This window comes from Acyrthosiphon pisum, chromosome A1, assembly GCF_005508785.2.
Source record: "Acyrthosiphon pisum isolate AL4f chromosome A1, pea_aphid_22Mar2018_4r6ur, whole genome shotgun sequence".
NCBI classification, from domain to species: Eukaryota; Metazoa; Arthropoda; class Insecta; order Hemiptera; family Aphididae; genus Acyrthosiphon; species Acyrthosiphon pisum.
The window spans coordinates 103,379,757-103,405,667 of record NC_042494.1 but is presented as its reverse complement, the minus strand read 5'-3'; the positions used below and the strand labels follow the sequence as shown (position 1 = coordinate 103,405,667).

The following is a 25,911-nucleotide window of genomic DNA, read 5'->3' as shown; positions in this document are numbered from 1 at the left end:
TTTTTCAGTCTGGATATTTATATTTGTATATTTATTTATCATGTAAGTGAATTAATATTAAAATATCATATTTTTATTCGTTTCTATGAGTGATAAACAAAGCGTTACAAATTAAAATCCCATTTTTAGCGTTTTTTCGTAATTTTCCCGTGGTTTTTCCCGTGGCATTAAATAACTATTAAGAAAATCGAAAAATGACCTCTCTAAAGTACCATCTTGATCCAATTTGCTAAATGATAAAGTACTATATGTTGAAATCGAAACACTTCTTCTGGAAGAAATTTTGTATACAGGATATAAAAAGAATAAAAAAAAAAAAAAATAAACACCATTGTAAAAACAATAGCTTCCTCGCTCCGCTCAGAATCTAAAATTATCAAAAAAAGGTCACGGTAAGGGGAGGTTCTCTAAATAATATTCTTACCTTCTATTTTCTTATTTGATAATAGCCAAATAACTAATAAATAATGCTAGTATATAGTAAATACCTACGAAAGATAACTTTCGTCGACATTGAAAAATCATTTGCAATGTATAAAAATATGTTGTCAGGCAATAGGACATAGATAGGGTTTGATAAAAAATAATTTATCTAACTAAATATTTAATAATATAGTTAATCTATTTTGAATTTACCTAAATGTAAAATAAAATTATGAAATTTTCCAATGTATTGGTAACATTTTGAATACTTAACTACTTATTTATTTTATTACAAAATATGTGACCTAAGACTACAAAATACAAATGTTAGTGAAACATAAGCAAAGTAATACAACGTTTAATGTTATATATAACTGAGTACTGGTTGAAGGTTTTGATTCTGTTGCTGTTTCATCTGTAGAAATACTATCAGTGAGTACAATTGTGGCACCGGGACTTAGAGCCAACCACTCTGCAGTTGATATCGAGTGTCTGAAAGTAGTTTCAATAAAAATATCTTAATATTATAATATTATACATGAGAGTTCCCGAGTGCGTACCAAAATTACACTTATTTAATTTTCTAAGAGAAAAAATATCATATTCTCGATGTATATAGTTTGAAATTTGAAACAGTAACGTTTCTAGGATATTTTCAAGGGGAGGGGGATATACAATTTTTAATAGACATTCAGTATACACATATTATATTCATATTATCATATGCCTACGTCCTACATGTTGTATTGTGTACAAAATTTGGTCTCCAGAGGGGGATATGGCCCCCATATACCCCCCCGTAGATACACCACTATAGGGTACTGGTCTGAATGCGTCCCAGTTCATTTAAATTACTCTGGGTGGACCACAAGAAAATTAACTGACTATTATACTCCAAAAATATTTGGTTATTGTTATTTATTTTATTATTTTGGCCTAGCCGTCTAGTCAGTAGTCACACATTTTAATTTTGGGTGAGTACTATATCTACTATATCTGATCGCGTGCACTTTGTTCCGCGTTAAATGTACCAACTCTATATGACTCAAACTTTGTTCAATTCGTTATTTAATATTCGATGTGTGGTGTTTAAAACTTATCTTAACTTTTCCGTTGCCTGGAAAAAAAATCTGATCGTTCAACTCTTTTTGAGTGTGGAAGCAATGTCTTTTCAAGTGTAATTATATTATTTTTTTCCTGGATAGATGGCGCCACTATTAAATATTTAATATCCAGATTTCTTACTTTTCCGGTAGATTTTCTTAAAGTTTTCTTTCATGTGAACCTTATATTGTCTTGAGTCCTGACAATTACGAACACGATTACTAAATCGGTCCAACCGTTAACGGTAACCTAACCAAGGGAAATAGGATCCGTTTAAATATTTACATATATATTTTATTCAGTTCTACAGTTTTTGAACATTTTGAAAATTTAAAACACATGTACACTATATATCTATCGATTATGGCAATACTTCACGCATCAGTTCACTATTACGTGCACTTAATTACCGAAGTTATCGTGCTCACACCTTGTTCAGTTATCATCGAAAATAAATCGTGGTTACCCACCATTGCCTAGTCGTTGTTGTAAAAATGTAAAATGTATGTAAGAATGTAATAGTACATATTTTTTACTATAATAGTTGATCCACTCAATTGTCGGTTGTTTCTTAAATTGTTTGGCTGTAAACCGAGGACACGCTCCAGGAATTTAATATAATTTGTTGATAAGACTACGCGCGGATGTACTTGGGGTATGAAAAGGGTAAAATTAAAAAACGGGACGTACTCGGGACATCCCCTTAAACATTTTACTACCAATATATTAGATAGTTAATTCATTTTTTAATTCATCAATCAAGTATTAACTAGATTTCCCACACAGCATTTTAATATTAACCAACTATTGTATAAATATTTTCAGGAAAACAATATATAGTTGACAAAATATTTGAAAAAGTTGCGTTAATAATAAGGAAATATTTTATTTATATTTTTTGGCCAAGAAGTTCTCTTTTGAAAAATATTTTGTAAAAAACATTAACAAAACATTTTAATCATATTTTTTAAAAAACATTTTCATGGAAACATTTTAAAAATTTTGAGTCAACATTTTTGTGCAATATTTTATTATTTTATGAGAATATTATATTAATACAATATTATTAGTCAAATATTCATTATTCAAGTACTCCAAAATATTCATAAAATATTATCATTTCCCAAATGCTGCGTGGGTTTAAATATATTGTATAGGTACTTTATACAGTACCTTCATTTAAATGTAATAAATATTTTTAAACATTTTATACATAAAGTGAGTAATTCAATAAAGTAATATATTGTGCAAAATAATATAATAGGTCTAGTAAAAGCAAAAAAATACTAAATATTTTGCAATATTTGACTCTCATATTATTATAGATGATAGACGATTCCCTATTAATTTTTACAAAATAATTATTAGGTACTAACCCAGGGTTGAAATTCGAGTTTTCTGATCCAACAACAACAGCTAAAAGATTCAAATTTGATATTTGGTCTGATAAACGTACATTTTGTGTACAATTTGTATCCATATTGATAATTAACGTGTAATTCTCATGTCCAGGTAAAAATCTGTAATAACGTGTGTTTTTAATATTTTTCAAACAACTCATATTTCAACTTTGGGTAAATCTATATTTATATATAGATATAAAAAAAGTTTCGTTCCGACGAGTATCATTATTGTAAAGCTCAGCTCTTTGGTATTTTATCATGTAAAAATCTAATATACGCCTCTGCGTTACCGGTACTTATGGGAAGGTGGACATTTTGTACCACCTAAAATGTTTACATTCCTACCTTAAAACCTAAATGGCACCCCCGCAAATATAACTAATGAATTATACTTGTTCGAAATTCCTGCTCCAAATCTAACATTTTAAATTAATGTTGTTATTTTAAAAAGTAAAACTTTGGAACAAGATAAAAAAATAGTGTCAAGTATACACTTTTTTTTAATCAAACATTTTGTTTTACCATGATGTTGAATTATTTGACACAAAATAGTTCAAATTTTCGGCATAATGGTAGTGTTAACTGTAGCAGGGACCAACTAAATATCGACTCTAATATAATTTAATTTAATTTATACAATATAAATATATAGGTAGGTACCTTACACAAAAAAGTACTTTCATGTCGGTTCAGCATTTACCTGTTCAAAACAAACACTGCATCGTTAAAAATATCCATCGCCAACCCTCCTCTTTTAAACGTTTCAGTCTGCCGTAATTTCGATATTGATTTGAAAAAGTTTAAATAACTTTTGGGATCGTAACTTTCTGTCTGCACGTTTCTCGTGATATAATCTGGATGTACCTTAACCCACGGTTCATTTGTGCTATTAGTAAACCCTGTAAATTATATAACGTACTATTTAATTTTCAACGCAAACATAGTAGGCACATATACTGTTCGGGCCGGGAGCATAAAACATTAAACAATATTAGTATATTACGCACGTCCGCAAACTTCCCGCAATCACGCACCTACAATAACACCGACCAGTTTGTGTGTGTGTTTGTCGTGTATCCGTGTGTGGTGTGTGCGTATAAAATATAAATTTAAAAAAGAATGTTCAAAAAGGTAATGATTTTAAAATACGAGTATAATAAGAAACTAGAAAGCTAGTTAATGAAAAAAATCACAACACAAATAAATTATGTCACATCCACTTAGTGAAATTGTATTTTTCATGAAATGGATATCCATTTCAGGAACTACGATCATATCGTGTGAGACAAATTTAAGTTTATAAAATTGACATATATTTTATCCATTTCATTTCATGAAATTGAAACTCTTATTTTACATTTTGTTTAATATTTTTAGTTAATTACATCAATAGGTAACTTTTGGTGAAATCGAAATAATAACATTGACACGATTACATGAATCTAATATGTTTAAATTGTAGTCATGCCAGTTTCTGTTATGTGTAACAGTCGTTGACATAATACTTATAATGTTTGTAATGATATAAGTATTAACACATATAAATATATGATATAATAATAAATAATATAAATATAAATTATTATACTACGAGTAATAATAAATATATTTAATAGATTAAAAATTTAACTTAATTTAAACTGGTAGTATTTTTTCGAAACAAATCAGTATTTACTGTTTAGTATAAAACATCTTATATGAATGGCTACAATTTAAAAACATTAGATTCGTGTAATTGTATCAATGTTATTATTTCGATTTCTCGAAAAGTTACCTGTTGATGTAATTAATTAAATTAATGTTTACACTAAGTGTAAAATAATAGTTTCCATTTCATGAAATGGATATCCATTTCTTGAAAAATACGATTACACTAAGTGGATGCGACATTTATACATACCTAAATATAAAAATGAATGCCGAATGGCCCTTATGACTCAACACAGTAGGTATAAATACCTAGGCAAAACTAGAGGGGTGCTTGGGAGTGCTTTATCACTCATTAGCCACTTATAAAACACCAAAAATAATGTGATAAAAGAGGGTTTTCCTTATTTTATGTGACAATTTGAGTTCATCAGAACCAATTTTCTATTGTTAGCTATTTAATATTACGATGAATTTATTGACATATTAGGTATATACTCATACAATTTAAAAATAAAATAATTTATTATCAGTGTTTGTACATGTACATTTTTTACGATGTTTAATTTTTTTTAAACAATCTATGAATTTCTCGTAAAATATTGCCATCTTAAAATGCAAGTACCTAAGTCATAACTCTCTTAAAAATTAAAATATCATAAACACCTGAGTTCCAACATACAAATTCTGATAATGTTCTATTATTATAAATGTTATATTGTTATGATGTTATTTAATATTAAAGTTAAGTAACACAAAATTGGTTCTTCTGAACTTTCCATGTTATACATTTGTAGTTTGTACAGACCATAAACCTATAAAGAAATTTACTGATAACGGGAGTGAGCTCCGGTTGCCACACTTTTAGAAAAATATAGCATACACGCTAGGTTCCATTTTCCATCGGCCATCATATTATATTCATATGTATATATTGGTATTGACTATAATCTCTAAATCTCTATCTCACAACGTTAAACTCTTATAGTATGGAGGATGCGTAGTCCATAATATACTAAGTATTCGTCGTATGGTACAGACTACAGACAGAGACAAACTATGCGAGTGACATCCTCATATTACAACAATACACGACAATATTATATACATAATAATAATAATAATAATAATAATAATAATTGTTTATTCAATGAATAAAACGGGCAAATTGCCCAATAGTACAAGTAAATAAATAAGTTATTACAATAAATTGATATGAAAATCGAACAATAACAATAACAATAACTATAATAGATAGTTAGATATAGACGGTATAGTTACTTTAATCCGTAGTGAGCGTATTTGAAACACTTGAGTTAGTTTATTTTATGTATAGGTACTTTATTATAACATATCAATTACAATAGTAGGTATAGTATACACAATACGCATTAGCACATTAAATAGGTACTTACCCGCGTTGTCCGTGTCGTCCCACTGCATAGGTCCTTTTGCATAATTTATTTTATCTGCTATGTCTTCCATGCCAATTTCTCCTCCATATAAAACTATGGATACACCAGGTAGAAATAAGGATAAAGCGTTCATGCCATCAATTAATTCTGAACCGTACGAAGTAGGAAATCTTTTTTTGTCATGGTTTTGGAGCTAAATTATATAATTATTTATGATTAAATTATTGAGAACTTTAAATTATCTATACAAGGTGATTTAGCTAAACTTCATTTCATCGAAAGGTCTATTTTTAGTTTTTGGAATTATTTTTTATTAGGTAAATAATTTTCAGTCATTGAAAAAAATATTTTTATGTCTTAAAATTATTATGTAATATTATATTTAATGTAAATAATAATATTTTAATTAGTATATCTATAAGTATATACCACCGAATTAAATGTTGCTCCAACTGGCATTTTAGTTATCCAATTTTCTATTTCTCTCTCATAATCTTTCGGAGTATAGTGGTAGTCTCCTAATAAATTAAAGTTTGTTGGTATTTCAGCTCCACTAGTGTAATATTTAAATAAAACACTGTTACTACTATATGATTCAGTCATTATTATCCTGAAAGAAGAATATAATTAAAATTGGAATTATAATAACAAATAATAGAACAATATTAAAATTACATTATTAAAAGGACGCTATTGCTACAGTTGTATACGGTATACCTACACCCGCACACTCTCAATAGAGTTCTCAAATATATTTATAAAATCAAACAAACTTGAAAAATGTTGCCACTAGCCAGCCATGTCCATCAATGATCAACACATTTCACCGATGTGAAGTTATTTGAGCTGGCTATGGCTATGGCTGGTTATTCAGGCTATAGATAACACAACATATTTCAAGTTGTCACGATTTTATATGAACGATGAATATTATGTTTAAGAACCCTATACCGAAAATTAATTTCCATGGGCTGTGCTGCCATTATCTACGTAGTGTTACAGTGAAACCAGATATAGTGGAAAAACTAGGTACTTTTATGAAAACTCTCAAATTATATCTAACAAGTAACCTTGTAGAGTCGTTTTGTTTAAAGTCATCGAGCAATAGACGCCATTCTTTAATCAAATCATAGATTTCTTCTTGGTCTGTTGTATAAATATGATTCAAATTATTGTAGTTAACCGCCATATTGCTATCTATTATTGGTTCATCTTTCATGTTTTCGCTTTCGTATACATGTTTTAAAGCATCTATTCTAACACCATCAATTCCCAAATCCAACCAATAATTCAAAATATATTTCATTTCTTCGTGAACTTTTTCGTTACGAAAATTTAAATCTGGTAAATTTGGAACGAACTGAGTGAAATAAAACTGTTTGCGAGTGTTATGCCAAATCCAAGCACTGGCATCATCACAAATCCTTTGCTAAAATGATAATAATTTAACACAAATTAAATTAATAGGTCATATTATAACAGTATAATACATTAATATACATGTACTTATATGATATAATATGTCATATATATATATATCAGCAATAGAGGCTATTTCCGTTTTTTTATTCACATAATATCATGTTCAAATTTTGGCGAAATTGGTTATTAAACAAGTTATAATACCTTTACTAATTACAAGGTATATAATTTGATGAGCCACTAAAATATTTCACATAAATTAAATTAGCATTACCCAGTTATTTGGCACAATAGGAATTATACTGCTATTTTTTAACACTTCCTCTTGATTTTTTGCATCTTTCCAAATATAATAGTCGGCGTAATCAGTTTCATTATTGACAGACTTTTCAAACCAAATGTGTTTATTGCTAGTATGATTAGGAACGAAGTCCATAATAACTTTTAAATCTATAACATTATTAGTTTTTATTTTTAAATTCTATTATAAGTTATAATAGTTAGATTTTGATTTAATATATGTAATATATAATTATATATGTAATTTATATACATACATTTTGAATGTGCAGCATTTAAAAGATCCTTGAAATCATCTATTGTACCAAAAATATGTTGTACATCTACATAACTAGTTATGTCGTAGCCACCAGATTCTAAAGGTGATTCAAAAAATGGCGTTATCCAAATCGCGGTTATTCCTATATCTACGAGGTAATCTAATTCTTCAGTAATACCTGATAGTGAAAAACAATAGTATAGTTTTTAATTTTTAATAAATTTCAAAAAAATAACTATGACTGCAAAATGCAAATAGACAATATTAATGTAGGTACCTTTAAAGTCACCTGATCCATCACCATCTGAATCTTTGAATGACAACGGGAATATTTCGTAAATTATAGAATTTTGCCACCAATCTAAAGCTCCAATTGGTGGAAAAACAACTTTACAATATGTTAACATTGTTAACTGTATGTAAGTTATTACCAAATAAGTCCAATACATTGTTGTTAATTATTATAAGCTTTGGCCAACTAAAAAAAACATAGTAAAACTCTAATATAATCTTTATAATCATTTCATCATTAGAACTGGGTACCTACTATACCCAGGCACGGATCCAGAGCAAAAATCGAGGGGGGGGCAACAATTTTTTTACAATACAAATACAATTATTGTAATAGAATATTATACTTTATTCTTAATTTAAAAATGTTGTCATAATAGTAGATATAGGTAATCAATGTTATAAATAAATTATTGATTATTTAATATAAAAAGTGACAATGTGAAAAGAAGTTTAGATTTTGTTTATTTATTATTTAATATATGATATTTTTATTTACAAAAAAATATGTCTGGGGGGACTAGGCCTCTAGCCCCCCCCCCCCCTAGATCCGTCTCTGACTATACCTAGGTACTCCTCTCAATATATAGTATTGAAGGTACAAAATCATTGTTTGGATTATTTGTTGTACTTATCTTTATCTAAGTTATTTATAACTGTACTATTGTCTATTGTACTAATTTGAATATTATATTATATACTAGCCAACCCGTCACAGCTTCGCTTGTGATTGGTTTTAAAGGTTGTTTTAAAGGTGTTTTAAAGGTTTAAAGTATAGTAAGTGTATAATATTTAAGTTTAAACAATAATGTTTATTTTCTACAATATAAGAATTCTGTAATATGTACCATTGTACCTATTATATATTATAATAATCAATAATATTATAATTATATATTATTATTAATAAAATTATTTATTAACATAAGACAAGAACGTACCTAAATTGCATACCCAAAGCGCCGTTTATATTATAATGTTTTGTTTTTTTCATACATGGTTAAAATCATAGTTTCACCTAACTAAAGAAAAATTGTTGAGTGAAATTTCAATGGAAGTTTCCAGGATGTATAATATAAATACATTTAGGTACAGTTAAATATTAATATTTGATTAAAATATATATTGTTAATTTATTATATGGGTGAGTCAATTTAGCATATAATTAAATCCTTATATATATATATACATATATATCAACGGAGGTGGATATATGTATATATATATATGAGAAGGTAATAACTTGAAGTGTGTGACTGTGTACGCAATATACCTAGACAACGAATCATAAATAATAAAAAAGAAGTAAATATATATACACTGCGCGCACAGTCCATTTTCACGTTACTACACATATCATACATTTTGAACTTCAAAAGCAAAACGTCAAAGATAAAAAAAAATAGTGGTTATGAGGAACCGTGTGTTACACTTTCAAGGCTTTTGACCAAAACATTGAGTAAAATAAGTAATAACTGGTATTACAATATAAGTGTTAATTTTTATGAATAGATTGCCCTACGTTCCCGATACTACCCCGATCATCATATAAAAATTACATTACTGATTTTAAAATATACACGTTGTTCTCTTGTTCAGGCATCGGACGTACATCACTACAAAGGCTTGATAAATATTATTAGTGAGAGATTAAGCTTGAATAGTATCACTCAGCTGAGAAAAAAAATAATTTTGTTTTTAATATTGATAAGACAAGAAATTAATAAGAATGCAATAATTACAATAACTTTATAATATTTATTATTTTAATTTTATATTTAATAGAGGTATTTTTCAAATAAGAGTAGGTAGATACAGAAGTTAGAAACTTATAACTTGAATATTTTCAAGCTTTTTACTCAAAAATAAAATTGTTATCATACGTAAATCGAAAAAAATAACTAAGCAAATTTCAATAATCTATAAATAGCACATTAAGATTAGAAATATTATGAAAATTATACCATATATGTGCCCCCAACCCCAAGTTGATAATTGAAGCAATTATCTTCGAAATGGGAAGAATACGAGTAATGAAAAACTCAAAAATTTAAAAATTTAAAACATGCCAGTGCCAAACCAATATTATAATATTATTCATCATCGCTCCGTGTTCAGAATTTAAAACTATAGGCAACCTGTATACTAATCAGAACCATCGCGCTAAACGCGTTCAGTATAATATTTTGATATTATAGTGGAATCCCGTGGATGGTGCTGCTGTTGCAAAAAAAGCGAAAATAAATATTTAAAAAAACCGGGTAAGCGTGTCTTTTCTGTTTTTGTTCTGTTTTCGAAACATGCGGCGATCTGTTTGACAACGATACACAGTTCGGGGGAACATAATATGTTATATTATACGTCGCGTACAGCCAACGATACTGTTTACATATTCTAATTTTATTTATATTTATAGATATTATATTTTATATACATATGTGGGTACATCATGGGCACCCCGCAGTGTCGATTCGGTTAATTGGTTTGACCGTGTGTGCGTGCGCGTATTGTGTTTAATGATAATATACTTGCAGAGCGCGCGTGTGTGTCAAGCAAACAATACAAGTGTATAATATTGTATTATTATCGTTATTGTATACGTACGCGACTATAATCGAACGAGTAGGTACCTATAATTCGTAGTGCGTACAATGGCCGAGGCCTAAAGTTGTGTCAGTGCAGCACGGGATTCGTCGACAGCGTTAAAAAAATATATATAAAAGCTTACGATTCTATATCAATTGTGTTGTTATAATATGGTTGCCTTAATTGTGTAGCACGGAATTCTATAGATTTTCAGGCGCTGCGGTAGCAGCAGTGTGCACGTAAAACCTGCAGCAGTGTTGGGTGAGTTACTTTCAAAAAGTAATAGAGTTATACTCGGCGTTCAAATTAAATTGTACTTAATGAAATTACTCTACTTGACAATCAGAAAACGTTACTTTCTCGTTACAAAATAATAAATAACATTTGACAATCGTAATTTGACAAGCAGCGTAAGTAGAATTAGTAAATATATAGTTATAATTTGTATTTAATGTTCAAAAAAAAAAAATATATATATATAAATTATAAACAAATAATAAACAGTTAATAAATATATCAATTATTGATTTTTAACTATTAAAATATACCTATTACTAGTTAATACGTTTAAAAACTCATTTAACACCAGTCCACGCGACTATGATCTATGATATGGGGAATAGGAGTATAGGACACGTTCTGCGTATTTAAAAAAAACTTAATTAAATGTTCTTGTAATTTACTGTGCAAGTAGTACAAAATATACACACGCATTTATATTGTATAATGCATACACAATACCTGTATTAAAGTTCATATTATGTAACGCGTTACTTTCGTTACGTTACTATACCCAAAATTGCGTAAAACTTTCCATGCGTATATAAGAAGTTACTATGTACCAGTGTATCAGTTAGGGGTGTGCTCAAGAGGAGGGTTCACCCCCCCCCCCCCCCCAATGGACACTTGACAAATATAAATGTACTAACATATAATTATAATTATTGTATTTCTCAATTTTAGATCAGGCAATTTGTTATTTTTTTCCCCTCCCTCCTCCCACATTGAAAATTCCTGAGCACGCCTCTAGTACCAGTTATACAGTGGTATAATGGCACACCGCACACTATCAACAATTTGTAAATAATATTAGGTACCTATATAATATTTATACAAATATTTTCTCTAGGGGAGGCATATACGGGCTATAATTAAAAACGCAAGGGCTTAAGCCGCTTCGATATACACGTGAATCATCCCTCCCGATTATCTTTCAGTTAAATGATTTATTTCTCAAGACAAAAACAATATATTCGTTCAAATGTTAATATTAATATGGAATAAAAACAGGGATTCCAAATGTCGGCTATAAACGTTTTCATCGAATTTTATCGTAATTTTTTCGTTTCCAACGATTGTTGGAACGGCTGGAGGACTGACCGGAAAATTGCTTTACCGAAATAATCTTAGCGAAATTCAACCTAAGTGGTTAATAGAATAATAAATAAGTCTAGGTCAAAATGCGCTAAAGCCCGCCATGAGTGCACCTGAGATTACTATTATTTGAGATAGAGATAGGTACTTATGAATAAAATAAAATTGATGATATAAAATCAATATAATATTATATTAAATGTTTCATATTTATATTATTTAGCTAATACAAAATGTGTAAATTTTTTTTTTTTTTGTAAATAGTATCACAAGTCGAGTTTTATTGGGGAAATCAGTTTGTTGACAAAATATAAAAATCGATCTTCTGAAATCAGCAAATGTAAAAGGTTTATTTTTAATTTACTATTTCTCAAACCAGTGAAAGTAATTTGTGTTTGATCTTATGTAGTTATGCATAATATTTTTTGCAACGTTTCAAATAATCCCAAAATCCTAAAATGTTCATCTTATTTAATGGCTATTATATACATAATAATGGATATATAATTATTTATTTTATGTCATAGATTGTGCTGTATTTCTCCTTGTGTAGGTATGGGAAGAATCTTCTACTGACTATTTTAGATTCTGAGCGGAGCGAGGGAGCTATTGTTTTTACAATGGTGTTTATTTTATTTTATTTTTTTATTTTTATATCCGGTATACAAAATTTCTTCCAGAAGAAGTGTTTTGATTTCAACATATAGTACCTTATCCTTTAGCAAATTGGATCAAGATGGTACTTTAGAGAGGTCATTTTTCGATTTTCTTAATAGTTATTTAATGCCACGGGAAAAACCACCGGAAAATTACAAAAAAACGCTAAAAATGGGATTTTAATTTGTAACGCTTTGTTTATCACCATAGAAACAAATAAAAAATTATCATATTTTAATATTAATTCAACTTACATGATAAAATAAATAGTAACAAAATATAAAATATCCAGACTGAAAAACCGTCTCCGCTCAGAATCGTTTTTCTTATACGATGATATTATATTATTGAATTAAAATCTAATACAACCATTATACAATGACTCACTTGTAATCTACTGTACAGCAGAGCGACATCCACTTACCCGCTTTTTTAATAACAATTGTGTAGTATTTCACTCTAAATATAATTAAATGTTTTATGCGAACCATCCTAACAGGTATATTTATATTTGACAACATACCTATTCCTATTTTTATTTCTACTGATAAATAATATATTATATCAATATAAATATAATATGTATCATGTATGATTGTATATTTTATACGTGATTATAACCTGTTTTAATTTTGAATGTTTGGAAATTTATTATAATTTAAAAATGTAGATACCCATAGTATATGAGTATATCTATTATTTATATTTGACAAATTATTCATATTTGTATTGTATGACCTGGTTTTTTCCGTCGGGACACAACTCGTTGACTGCGGAAACGTACTACAGGTGACCAAATATACTTGGCAAAATTAGTTTCAAAAATATATTATAATTAAAACTTAAAAGTAAAATACAAGCACGTAATATTAATTAATATTTTTAACACTTTGGTCGGGAATGTGTATTATGACATTGCGGTTGTGAAGTTTGAAAATCATACGAGACATTGGCACCCCTCCAAACGATGGGAGGACCGGAAACGCGTCTTAATAATAGTTTAATCCAAGTACGCGCATAGTATAACCCTATATATAGTCATAGGCGATGATTTATGTTTAAATATTATATATATATGCGACAATGATATACGATCTTCCGGACGTAGAATGTGCAGTTTTTCGTATACGGCCCCGCGCAATAATAATAATACGATGATGATAATAATATGAAATGAAACGAAAAACACCAGTTACGCATATAAGATCCCCCTCCCCCATTATGTTACAGATGGGTGGATACATAATAATATAGGATACACCATTACACTAGAGAATATGCATAATATTAGTTTAATGGTTTATTTAATATAATATACTATTTATTACATTCCCTAGATCGAGACGCGTCCGATTACAATATTTATTACGCGTACGACTCGTCCGCGCCTCCCTTATCGATTTTTCCGAAAGGGGCCGCCTAACGGGCACAACGGCGCTCGGGTTGCGCTGGGTTCAGTTCCGGCGTCTCGTCCGCTAGCGACGGTCCGCGACGAGAATAGTACAACGACGTGTCTAGATACTGCGCAAGACGACCGCAACGATAAGAGATGTATTTTTTTTTACCTAGGTATTATACCTACATAATACAATAATTAGTTGTTAATAATCGTATACACAATCATGTATAAATGTTATATACTTATATTTAGGTACTTTCCGACGTGCCGGACTCGACTGACGCCTTTGCCTCGAATTCTGACAGTAGCTCAATCAGCCGTATGTATATAATATATTATATATTCGTATTGTACGACTATCGTGACCGAGTGTCCGAGTATTTTGTAAAATTACCTCAATACCCTCGTCCCTCTTAGGCAAAATTCTTTTCATCTAGCGTTAAACTATATTTTATAAGACATCCAGACGTCAGAAATCGTCAAAAAATGTACCCTTTTTTATATATTATATGATATACATTATACCTATTATAGACTATATAGGTTTGTTTCAAATACAAACCAATAGCCGCGGATAGGGATCGGCAGATTTTAAAATATTATCCACGCTGATGAGTGATGATTAGCAGCTGATCAGCCCTGGTAGTGACAATTTATGAAATCTTATAATAAATTACATTAATTTTTTTATTTTTGTTGCTCGTGATAATAGCTTAGTACTAATAATCGGTAATAATATTGTATTGCTATAGGTGCACCTCGATAAAAATTAATAAATTATGTAACTGATATTGTAAAAAAATAACGGTAGGTTTTACCTTTATACAAATACAATGATTATTATGATTCATCTGTTAGTGATATACAATTTATATTTATATGTAGGTAGATTTTTAAATATTATAAGCATTAAATTCCGTCAATATAACAAAATAATGCGTATAAAGTGTTTTTATCGTATAATATAGTTAACAATCTACATAGTACCTATTAATTATTTTAATTGAACTGTATAGGTACTGTACGCTTAAAACCAATACTATTGAATATTGATATTATAAATAATTCATGATAAGTACGTGGTAAGTTGAAGGTCTTATAAGTTATACAATTTACGAAAATCTACATTTTGAAAAAAAAAATAGTAAAAAAGTATAATATAAATGTTATTAAACCACTTTTTATACAGTTTCGTTTAAATAAAAGTAATTATATTATATTTTCTATTGAAACCTAAATTAAAATCTTAAATTGGTAAATACAATTTAAATACGATTTAAAAATAATAACGTAAGTATTATACACAATGTTTAAAAACAAATATCCATTCCAACAAAATAATTAAGAATTATTACATAATATATAAAGTGTTTTATACAAATAAAATCAATACCTACATTGGCTACATTTTTAAAAAGTAACTATGTATATACAATATAGGAATCTCGTATATAAAAATATACATAGTAATAATATAGTATTATTATCAAGCTATACAGTGTTTTACTTTAGGTACCTATACATATTAAACTTACTATTGTAAGCCAAAATTAACATAAATAATTTGCGTGTTTAAAAACAAAAGTCCTACAGTCTACACGTTCAAATAGTTTATTATAAAGTATAAACATAAAATATTCCTACACAAAATTCAAAAATATTAGAAACTTATTTTAAATTTAATCAATTCAAATGCACTTAAATTTATATAATATAAGTTACATAATATATTAAGATAGCTATGGATCAAATAACTATCGATATATCTAACTGTATAATTTTAAAAATATGAGCTATATTTATAATTGTATTTAAGGTACCTACCTATATTATTTATGGTATAATTAAACAAAAGTGCCCGTATAATTCTAATATAATTTAAAAAATTAAGTTTCAGAAACAAGAGATATAAAAAAAATTATTGATGGGGACAATTGAGCAAACACGAGATGAGACACTTGCTAGAAATATACGGAATTATTATTCAGTCTTACTGGACTGTGTCATAGCTGCCTATTAACCTATTGGACGTAGGTATACTAGACAATTCAAAACGTTTATATATTTTGTTTCTTTTGAAACCCTTTAATGGTATATATGAGGGGGTGGAAATCCAAACGTACTATTGCAAAAATTGACAAAATCGAGTTAGATATCGATTCTTATGGAAAAAACACCGATACATAAAATGGCGTCGTCAGAATAGATCAAAACGACAAAACGTACAATTTCTTGGTCAAATCTGCGATTCAAAATGACTGGTTAATCTAAAACGAACCTTTTAAAAATGATATTTAGAAAATCAAAACGTACTTTTTCCAGTTTTACGCCAATACGTACATTATTGCACATGTTAAAAGAATATGGGCATTGGGCATCAATCATTAACTATACCAAAATGTATTTTTTGTGTTATACCAAAACGTACTTTAACTGTGTTGTTACTAACTAACATTTGAATCTTTTTAAGTATAAATAATATATAATTAAATAATTTTAATAAAAACATTTTTTTTTTCCAAAATGACTAATAGTCTGTTTATAAATGGTTTAATGGTTTGTTTTTATTGGAAATATTAAGATACAAAAAATCGCTTATCCTGAATAATCAATATTTTGGCAATAGTACGTTTTGGATTTCCACCCCTCATATATATATAAAATATAAGTATAAGATACAATTTTTATTTTTGGATTATATATATAACTTTATTCATGATCCCATATTAATTTATTAGTTTATTGAGTGAAAATTAAAAATACGAAAATAAATTAAAAATTAATGTCATTATCACTTGTTTTTATATGGCCAATTATAACATTTTTTTTTTTTTCTAATGAATTCAAGTTTTATTATACTAAATAAAAATGTAAATATAATATGTAAAAAAATCATAAAAACAAATTGCTATTTCCATTTTCCAGCGTACATAATAAATTAAATATACCTAATAACATTTAAAATTTTTAAAACTATTGTCCCACTCATGTTCAGGCTTTTCTAATGTGAAATGCCTACTCATTATTATATATTCACCGCCTCATATTATACTACTAATTTACTTTTTGTACACACTGATTGTAAATTTACATTAAATAAACAAATTATTTATTTGAAAAAAAAACAAAACGGGTAAGTGGGTGTTAATCTGCTGTTCAGTAGGTTACAAGAGGGCCATTGTAATGGATGGTGTTAAATTTAAACTTATAATGGACAATGATATAATGCCATTGTATCTATACGAAAAATGAGCCTGAACAAAGATCGTTTGTCAGCCTAGAACATTTTATATTATATTTATATTGTTATAATTAATTCGGTAGCCGGTAAATTGAATTAATATTATTTTTATATAATAATAAACTTTAGAAGTTTCAAGTATTCACTAGTTATGGACATAAAACTAAAACCAATTTTACATGGAACCTATAATTTTAAGTGTTTAACCCTTCGCTATAAAAATTGAACATTTTATAAATGTTGTCAAAATTAACTTTAAATGCTAATAAAAAAAAATCTTGCCAATGTATTTAAAATATTTTTAAATTGATATTGTAACAATGTGTAAGGAGCCTTACATGATATTTTCAAGCTTTTTGACCCAATAAATACAATTATCACGTCAAACGTTCATAAAAAAATAATGTGAATACACTCAATTTTTCTTTTGATTTCCACTAACAACAAATTACGATGAACCTTGTATTATATTTTAATGTTTTTTGATCGTATGAAAATTATTTATCAACATTAATTTGAAAAAAAACTAATGATAATGGACAATTTCATATGCCTATATAAAATATAAACAGCTCAATATGAGACAAAATATTTTGAAAATTCTATGGTGTATATAAAATGCTAATATGAACATTCAGTGAAAATGTCACGTATCTACGGTATTTTTTTAGAGCTACACCAAAAACAAAGTCGATTTTGTCAAACACTGATTATGTGAAAGATTTCCCGTTTTTCTTGCTACTAGGGAATTTTAAATGTTGACCTCCTGAATGCACCAACTAGATTCACTTTCCCATCGAAAAAGATACTGGAGTTGAAAATCGATGCATTATTTCAACTAGGTACGAAGGTATCCTACTTATTGTGTACATAGAAACAAAAAAATAAAAATAAAGTAAACACATTATTGTAAAATCAATACATTCATCGCTCCGCTCAGAATCTAAAACCAATATTACATTTAAATAATTTATCAATAAAAAATAAAAATCTATAGTACTCTATAGTACTTCACTAATCGCCACGTATATAATATAAGGTGATTCCACGAGCATGCTATACTTATACAGTATGCTTAAATTATGTATTTGAATTCTGATTTACGATTTTTTTTAAATATTTTCATAACGTATTTAAAGACTTACCTATTATATACTGTTATTAACAATCAGGTGACTATTTTAACAAGATTTTATATGGATTTTACCTACACAAACACATACATTATGTTCAACTATATAATAAATTATATAAAATATAAATAGCAGTCGTAGAGGCGTTTTGGTACGAGGAGTCTGCGAATAATATACAATATTAAATACACATGTTGTACATATATATAGGAGCCACCCTCGGCTAGTAATCCTCAGGAAACATGCGACGCTTTCCTTCAGATCGCAAGTGATGAGACTGAAATAATATATACATACACAAGACTCGCGTGTCGCGGGAATGTCGTCGTACAGCAAAACACTTAACTTATTTTCAAACAGCGTCGAAGTAACGGTTTAATTGAGAACCGTTGAGATTCAGGCGGTGGCGTGGTGGATGTCAATAAAATGGTTGGCATCCACCGTTTTTCTTTAATACTGATCAATGGAAAATAATAAAATATACCGCAGGTAGCCGCTCGTAATTTACATAAACCATAATATGGACGGCGACCACCACGACCTCGGTCTATATTATATCTGTATGCGGTATATTATTTGAGAGCGTGTAACCACAATATTTCCCATCGTTGGTCAGTCAGTCTAAGGAAAAAGCGGTCATCATCAGCCTTTGATCTCTACGTCCGCGTGGCGTCCGTTTCTATTTTAGATTAAACCGTTTTGATGTCAAACGAGTATATAATAATTATTGTATGTTAGCAAAAAACAGCATCATTTTTTAGCATCGTTTCCGGTATGACGAAACTTTTCACTTGTTTCCCGTGGATTAATGGAAAATTTGCTTTTAATAATAATATACGAATAATAGTTATAAATGTAATTATTCAAAATGTGGGTGAAACAACACAATTCATATTTTCAAATAGTATTGTAAATTACTGACATTTTTCTGACGACCATCCCGCAGGTTATCCGTAGACTTTAACGTTAAACACTCCACAACAGATTGCAATTATTACAGTTCTCAACAACAATAATATATTATTATGTGGCACACTGGGACGAGAAATAGACTATCGCTGATCACTTAAGACGTATTTCACTTTAAACATTTATCTCAAAACAGTCAAAACTATCTGATTATAAACGATGATTGAGTGCAAGTGTCAAACACTCAAACAGAAAACGAATATAATTAACCGCAGAAGAAAAAAAACCCACGCATAAAAACTCTTGACGATACTTGACGATATTTCGGTGCTATCTATGACAATGACAGATATGTGCATATGGCTATTTACTATTGGCTATATGACTATATAATATATTACCTATATGCCCTAAATGTTAATTGTAAAAAATATGCAATTGACGAGTATATAGGTACTAGTAGATATTATGCTCATGCAATATAATATGTTAATCGGCCACCATGGGAAATATTATACTTTATATGGGTACAAATACTATAGCAAATAAGTGCAGTCTATGAAAAAATGTCAACGGAAATAATGTATTACTCCTTAATGTACAATCTAAAAATGTTTGATGAAGAAATTGCATTTTGAAAATATTACACAGTTATATATGCGTATAAGTAGAGTTTTATAAGGAATGATAAATTTAACCTATATTTAAAATATTACTTATAAGTTATAGGTACTGTAATTTAAAAAAAAATATCTACTTACTATTTGATTTAGCCTACTTGAATGGTACATTGGTAACTAAATATAAATCATAATATATTATTATATATAGTTATTTAAATGTTTGTGTAATAGCTAAAAAATAAAATACCTTTTTTCTTTAATCATATTCTTATGACACCTCCACAGATTAAATAAATAAATAAACATATAATAATTTTAGGTATTTTTATATAACTTTAATTTGTTTCAATATGGAATGCATGCATTTTTGTACTGGGCATTTTTGTTTCATACATAGTCTATGGTTTCATCAAATTGTCGGGATATTTTTACATAGATTCATATTTAATAATAATCACCGGCGGTAAACCATTGAGTACTCTATGTGATAAACACAGTGTTCTATAGGTCTATGGCAAAAAAAAGATATTCAATTTTGTTCGATTGTAATGTCAATGTAAACCTTTTTTTATGGTTTATATAGGCACAAAGTAAATATTAATATAGTGTGTCCAGTGCAACGATAATATACACCTACACGTGTAAAAAAACATTGTAGTTTTCCGGTACGCAAGTACGCGTGGGGCGATGTACATCGTACCATGTGCAGTGTAATGATAATAATATGTATGTATAATGATAATATTATTATGTATTGTACACAAAAATGTTGCGTGTTGTAGATTTTACGTGGACATGAAAAATGTCGTATGGCGGGACGTACGTTACTTCCGGAGAGGATATCCGGTGGCGGTCAGCAGGCCTTTGTCATCATCGTATTGTCCTCGTGGCAATATTATAGTCGTATTAGGCGCAAGCCTTTGAACTCGTATCTGTAGCCAACCACGCTGAACCTGGACGATGGGCAACCTGCAGAGTTCGACACCGTCGTCGCGTGGCTGCACGAAAAGCCGAAACAAAAGGCCACTGACCACCGGGACCCGCGATTGGCTGTTGGGGGGCGCGACGAGGGTGCTACGGAAACCAGTTGCACCGGCGCCGGCGGTGGCAGAGGTGGAGGCGGCGGCGGCAACGGCGGATCACGTGACCGTGACCAGTCGTGACCTCCGCCGGCAGCGGACTCCCCCGGCCCGCGACGACGATACCGATCATCATGCAGATGAGCAGCAACAACAACACCGGCAGGAGCACCACTGCAGCAACCGCCGCCACCACCGCAACGACCGCAACGACGAGTCCGTCCGCAGTTCCTCGGAAGAGGAGGACTCCTCAGTATTCGCCGACACGCTGACCAGCCCGCAGAGCGTGTACTCGGACGCCAGAGACGAACCGGACGAGATCATGGTGGTGAACGGCGGCGAAACGTTCGGCGGCAGTACCGGGCGCACGGCTGCCGCCGCCCATCAGGCTTTCACGATCGTCAAGCACCGAAAAGTCGAACTGAGCCCTGCCAAATTACAATCGGCAATCGCCAATGGTAAGTCCTCGCTACTTACGATTTCTTATGACATAATATTATATGCCACCCACCCCTGCAACTACTGCTACCACCCACTATATACTCTCGACATTGGCCCCTTTATCGGCCACTAGGCACGTCTTAGGTAAATAGTCACATAATATTATATGGGTATAGGCCTAAGCAGCGAAAAAGGTTTGCACCATTTTAGAATAACTAGTTAGTTCATTTTAAGATTTACTTACCAACTTGACCAGTTTAATTTACTATTGAAATAATTTGACCTAAAACAGTTGATTTAAAAATGATCCATCGAGTTACAACTAAAGATATTTTTGGTTTTAATAGTTTTATACATTAATTACTTGTACGGATTTAAGTATAAAATAATCTAATACTAAAATGGCTGTTATGTTTTTTAATAAAATAATATTGTATACCAGAATACCAGAATACCAGATACCTATATATACAGATATTTTATGTTATCCATATACTAATTAAAAAAGTATATTAATTGAGTTAAATTTATTATTTGTTAACTATTAATTTTTAACTTAAAAATCTTGTGTTTGTTTGACTTAACTTCAGTTAATTATTTTCATTAACTTGCCCATATTTGCTTTTACATTACATAATAATATAATAGTTAGTTATTCTTAGTAGTTAGTAGTATAGACGTATAGTTACATTAAATGTGGTAATAACTACCTATTATAGGCAGTGATAAACATTTTTTTTTCGAATTAACAATATTGATAATAATTTTAATTAAACGACTTAAACCAGTATATAGTAACCTAACGCATTTTGTTTGAAAAAAATGTACTTAAATCCCCATAATGATAATTAAACTAAAATGTCTGTAAATAAATAATTTCTAAAACAAGCGAGTGCTTTGATTTATTTTGCACTCCTATAATTAATTTAATCATAAATAATTTTAATTGTTTAAATTAGAATAGATATTAGTTTTTTTCAAAGATTTATATTAATGTTTTTTACTGATTGGTAATTTTTATAAATTTTAAAATATTGTAGATATTGCATTTTGGAATATTTTTAATGGCCCAAAAGGTGTTTTTAAAATGGGTAGGTACAAGCAAAAAAAAAAAATAATTTTAGAATTTACAAATAGACATTTAAATTTTAATACATGTAATATTATTCACTTACATCAATCATTATTATGGTATAATACATTAATAACTATTGCATTTGAAAATAGTCAATATACTCGTATATAAAACAATTGGGTTTACTGATTAAATTTCTCCGTCACATTCCTTTTATAAATTAAGCATCAATAATAATCACCCTGTATAACGCACAAGTACAATCTATGTTAAGTAAACAATGATAAATTGATACTTGTATCATTATAATTTAGAAAAAAAATCACCATTTAGTTTAAAACCACTTGTCCTCTGAAAGTTAAAAATCATATTAACACCACGCTCTAATCAGAATCTAATTTGTGTAATTCGCAAGTACTGTATCCCTTTTTAATATTTAACCACTTAAAAAAAAATAACTAAATCATTAGGTTCAAGTTGTAATATTATAATTATTTTTATAATCTTCTAATTAAACAACAAAAAACAAAATCATATAGTGAGAAATTTAAAATGTTTGTACATTGATTGCATTATCAATTTAAATGTATAAACTATAAAAAAATGTTATATTAGGTTATAAATTATAATAAATATAATCATGTGAAAGATGAGAGTATTCAAAGGATTTCATAATATTCTAATGAACAGTAATAAAATTATCTAAAATAGAAATTTCAATTTGTATAGGTACCTATAACAAAAATTTAATATGCGTACCTAGTGAATTTAAATATTTGTCATTATTTCGACAGTACAATATGCAAAAGAATTGACAAAGTTCCGTAAAAATCAAAACTCGTAATCATAAAGAATAATTCAATGGTATAATTTTAAAATTAAAATAATAGCATATAGATTCAAAACTATCTGTCAATATAGGTATAGGTATACCTACCTATTTAGCCAATACAACAAAACCATCTTATTCTAATTGTAAATTGAAATTCAAAATCCAAATAAAATGGACAAACTCCTAGATGAAATTTTCATTCAAACCGTTTATTCAGTTATTTTTGTATTTGAACACCAACAGCAGTAGACATTTGACAATAATTTACACCTGCACAAAACATCCATGCCTATCGATCAAGATAGATGATTATTATATTATATAATTTTACCTAGGTATTCGTAATAATGAATTTATGGAGTCACACGTCTTTGGAATACGTCCAAAAATACGACTCCGGGGATGTTAAAATTGTTCGTTGATTCTTGTTTTTTCCCATATACGTCTTTCGAGAAGACCACACAAGGGCACGATATTATAAAACATGGTATCCATATTACAGTGCTATATTATTTTACTATATAATAACCATGCTACGAAATATATATAAGTATCACTTTTGTTAAAAACGACTGATGTCTGGTCGTGTACAATTTACGGTATACACAGAGTCAACAACAGTATTTATACAGTAATAACATTTACTATAGCTAATAACATGTATTTGCGCGTAGGAGGGTAAAACGATCTCGAGAAATTCTCCACATTAAAAAACAATTATGCGAGTCTGCATTATGTTGTGCTTGTTATTTTTATAATCAAAGTGTGAGTACTAATGATTTTACTTCTCGTATAAAAAGATTAATATTTTTGTACTTAGAACTCTTATGAGAAATGCTATTATTTAAATACCCAAAAATATTGTCTTGATATACATATATATTTACCAACCTCGCGATAGGATTCAGTGGTTCATGTTTATAACAATCTGTACACATTGCACAATTTTAATTTAAAACAATAAATGTTTTTTAAAACAATTAATTTGTGAGCAAACAATTTGTTTTTATTTGTAATTCAGATAAAATGTCCAAAAATATAATTTAACGACAGTGTAATTTAATGTGTATCAATTCAAAATAATGCGACAATTTAACGAATACCTACCTAATTTACAATATGTTTGAAACAGTTATGTAAGTATATTTGAACAATCGACAAACATAATCGATATACTAACGAGTATTTGTTTGGATAAAATTATTTTATATACCTATTGGGAGACTACAGGGATACGCAAACCTCCGCGTTTAATTCATAGAAATATTATTTACTTATATTTATCATTTTTAATTTATTTATTTTAATTTTGGGTGGTCTTATAAATGTAAATTAGAAAACAAATCCTGAATACATTTTAAATAAGTAATTAATAAATTATAATAACATAAACTATTTGCCGCTTCTAACTTTAATTTTAGGCCATATTGAAAGATGACATAATATTGATAAAACAAAATTATTGTGATGGGCTATCAAGCAATTAATCTTAATTACTTACATTATTTAATATTAGCCGTAGATTCTTTATTTAATTATACCTTGAAATTCTAATCTCGAGAAACAAAAATTAAATTGAGTTTATTTTTGCAAACATTTATGTTTAAATTACTATATAATATACTAACATGGTGGTACGCTAGATTATGTTAAGCGCATAATGGGCGTTTTGAGGGGAATATTCTTCTCACATTCGACAATTTCGAGTTATTAATACGTACAATATGTTATGAATTATTTTTTTTACTATTCACTTATTCATACATGCAGTTGAATAGGTACAAACTATCAATTGTACAGTTTCCTTTATTATTAACATTTAACTTTGAATAGGATATCAAATGAACTATTATTTGAGTTATACCTATACGTTCATAATGCATAATATGTAAACGAACGTAAACGAATAAGTAGTTTGTTCTATTATTTTCTGAAATATTGTTACATTTTTGTGTTAAAACTACCAAAGTTTGAATTTTTTTTTTAATTACCTATTAAACTATTATTGGCATATATGATTTCTGATAAATTTCTTTATTTTATGCCTAAATACAATCAATAATAAGTGATTATGGTTTTGTTATCAGCTTGAAATCATTACCTACTTCGCTACGCCGCGGCCGGTATCTTTACAACCATGTTCTGAAGGAAAAACAGTTATAATATATTATTAAATTGCTCTAAATCGGGAGAAATGATAATTTTTTTTTTTTATCTAACGAGAATACTGTTTATAAATGTACATAATATTATGTATAGTGTGGGAGAAATTGAGAGACATAACAAGTTTGCATATCA

The 25,911-nt window shown here is 28.9% G+C and overlaps 2 protein-coding genes across 4 annotated transcripts in view; one reads left to right on the top strand and one right to left on the bottom strand.

The window, feature by feature from the left end:
• Positions 1-601: 601 nt before the first annotated feature.
• The window catches only part of LOC100161507 (maltase 2), a 31,535-nt gene continuing 6,225 nt past the window's right edge, over positions 602-25,911 (bottom strand). Inside the window, exons 2-10 of one of the 3 annotated variants that reach the window (XM_008187983.3) lie at positions 8,251-8,451; positions 7,972-8,151; positions 7,689-7,864; positions 7,063-7,421; positions 6,422-6,602; positions 5,993-6,185; positions 3,631-3,829; positions 2,904-3,047; positions 602-915 (exon numbers count right to left, since the gene is read on the bottom strand). In XM_008187983.3, coding sequence (XP_008186205.1) covers positions 735-915; positions 2,904-3,047; positions 3,631-3,829; positions 5,993-6,185; positions 6,422-6,602; positions 7,063-7,421; positions 7,689-7,864; positions 7,972-8,151; positions 8,251-8,422 — 1,785 coding nt within the window. In that variant the 5' untranslated portion in view covers positions 8,423-8,451 and the 3' untranslated portion in view covers positions 602-734. The remainder of the gene's footprint in view (positions 916-2,903; positions 3,048-3,630; positions 3,830-5,992; positions 6,186-6,421; positions 6,603-7,062; positions 7,422-7,688; positions 7,865-7,971; positions 8,152-8,250; positions 8,452-25,911) is intronic. The other 2 variants (XM_016807025.2, XM_029487929.1) reach the window with 2 other exon arrangements.
• Positions 14,260-25,911, top strand: part of LOC100159471 (formin-2) — a 49,753-nt gene continuing 38,101 nt past the window's right edge. The window contains 3 exon segments of the mRNA XM_008187984.3: positions 14,260-14,450; positions 14,533-14,599; positions 20,969-21,723. Of these exon segments, the coding sequence (XP_008186206.3) occupies positions 21,147-21,723 (577 nt within the window). The 5' untranslated portion in view covers positions 14,260-14,450; positions 14,533-14,599; positions 20,969-21,146.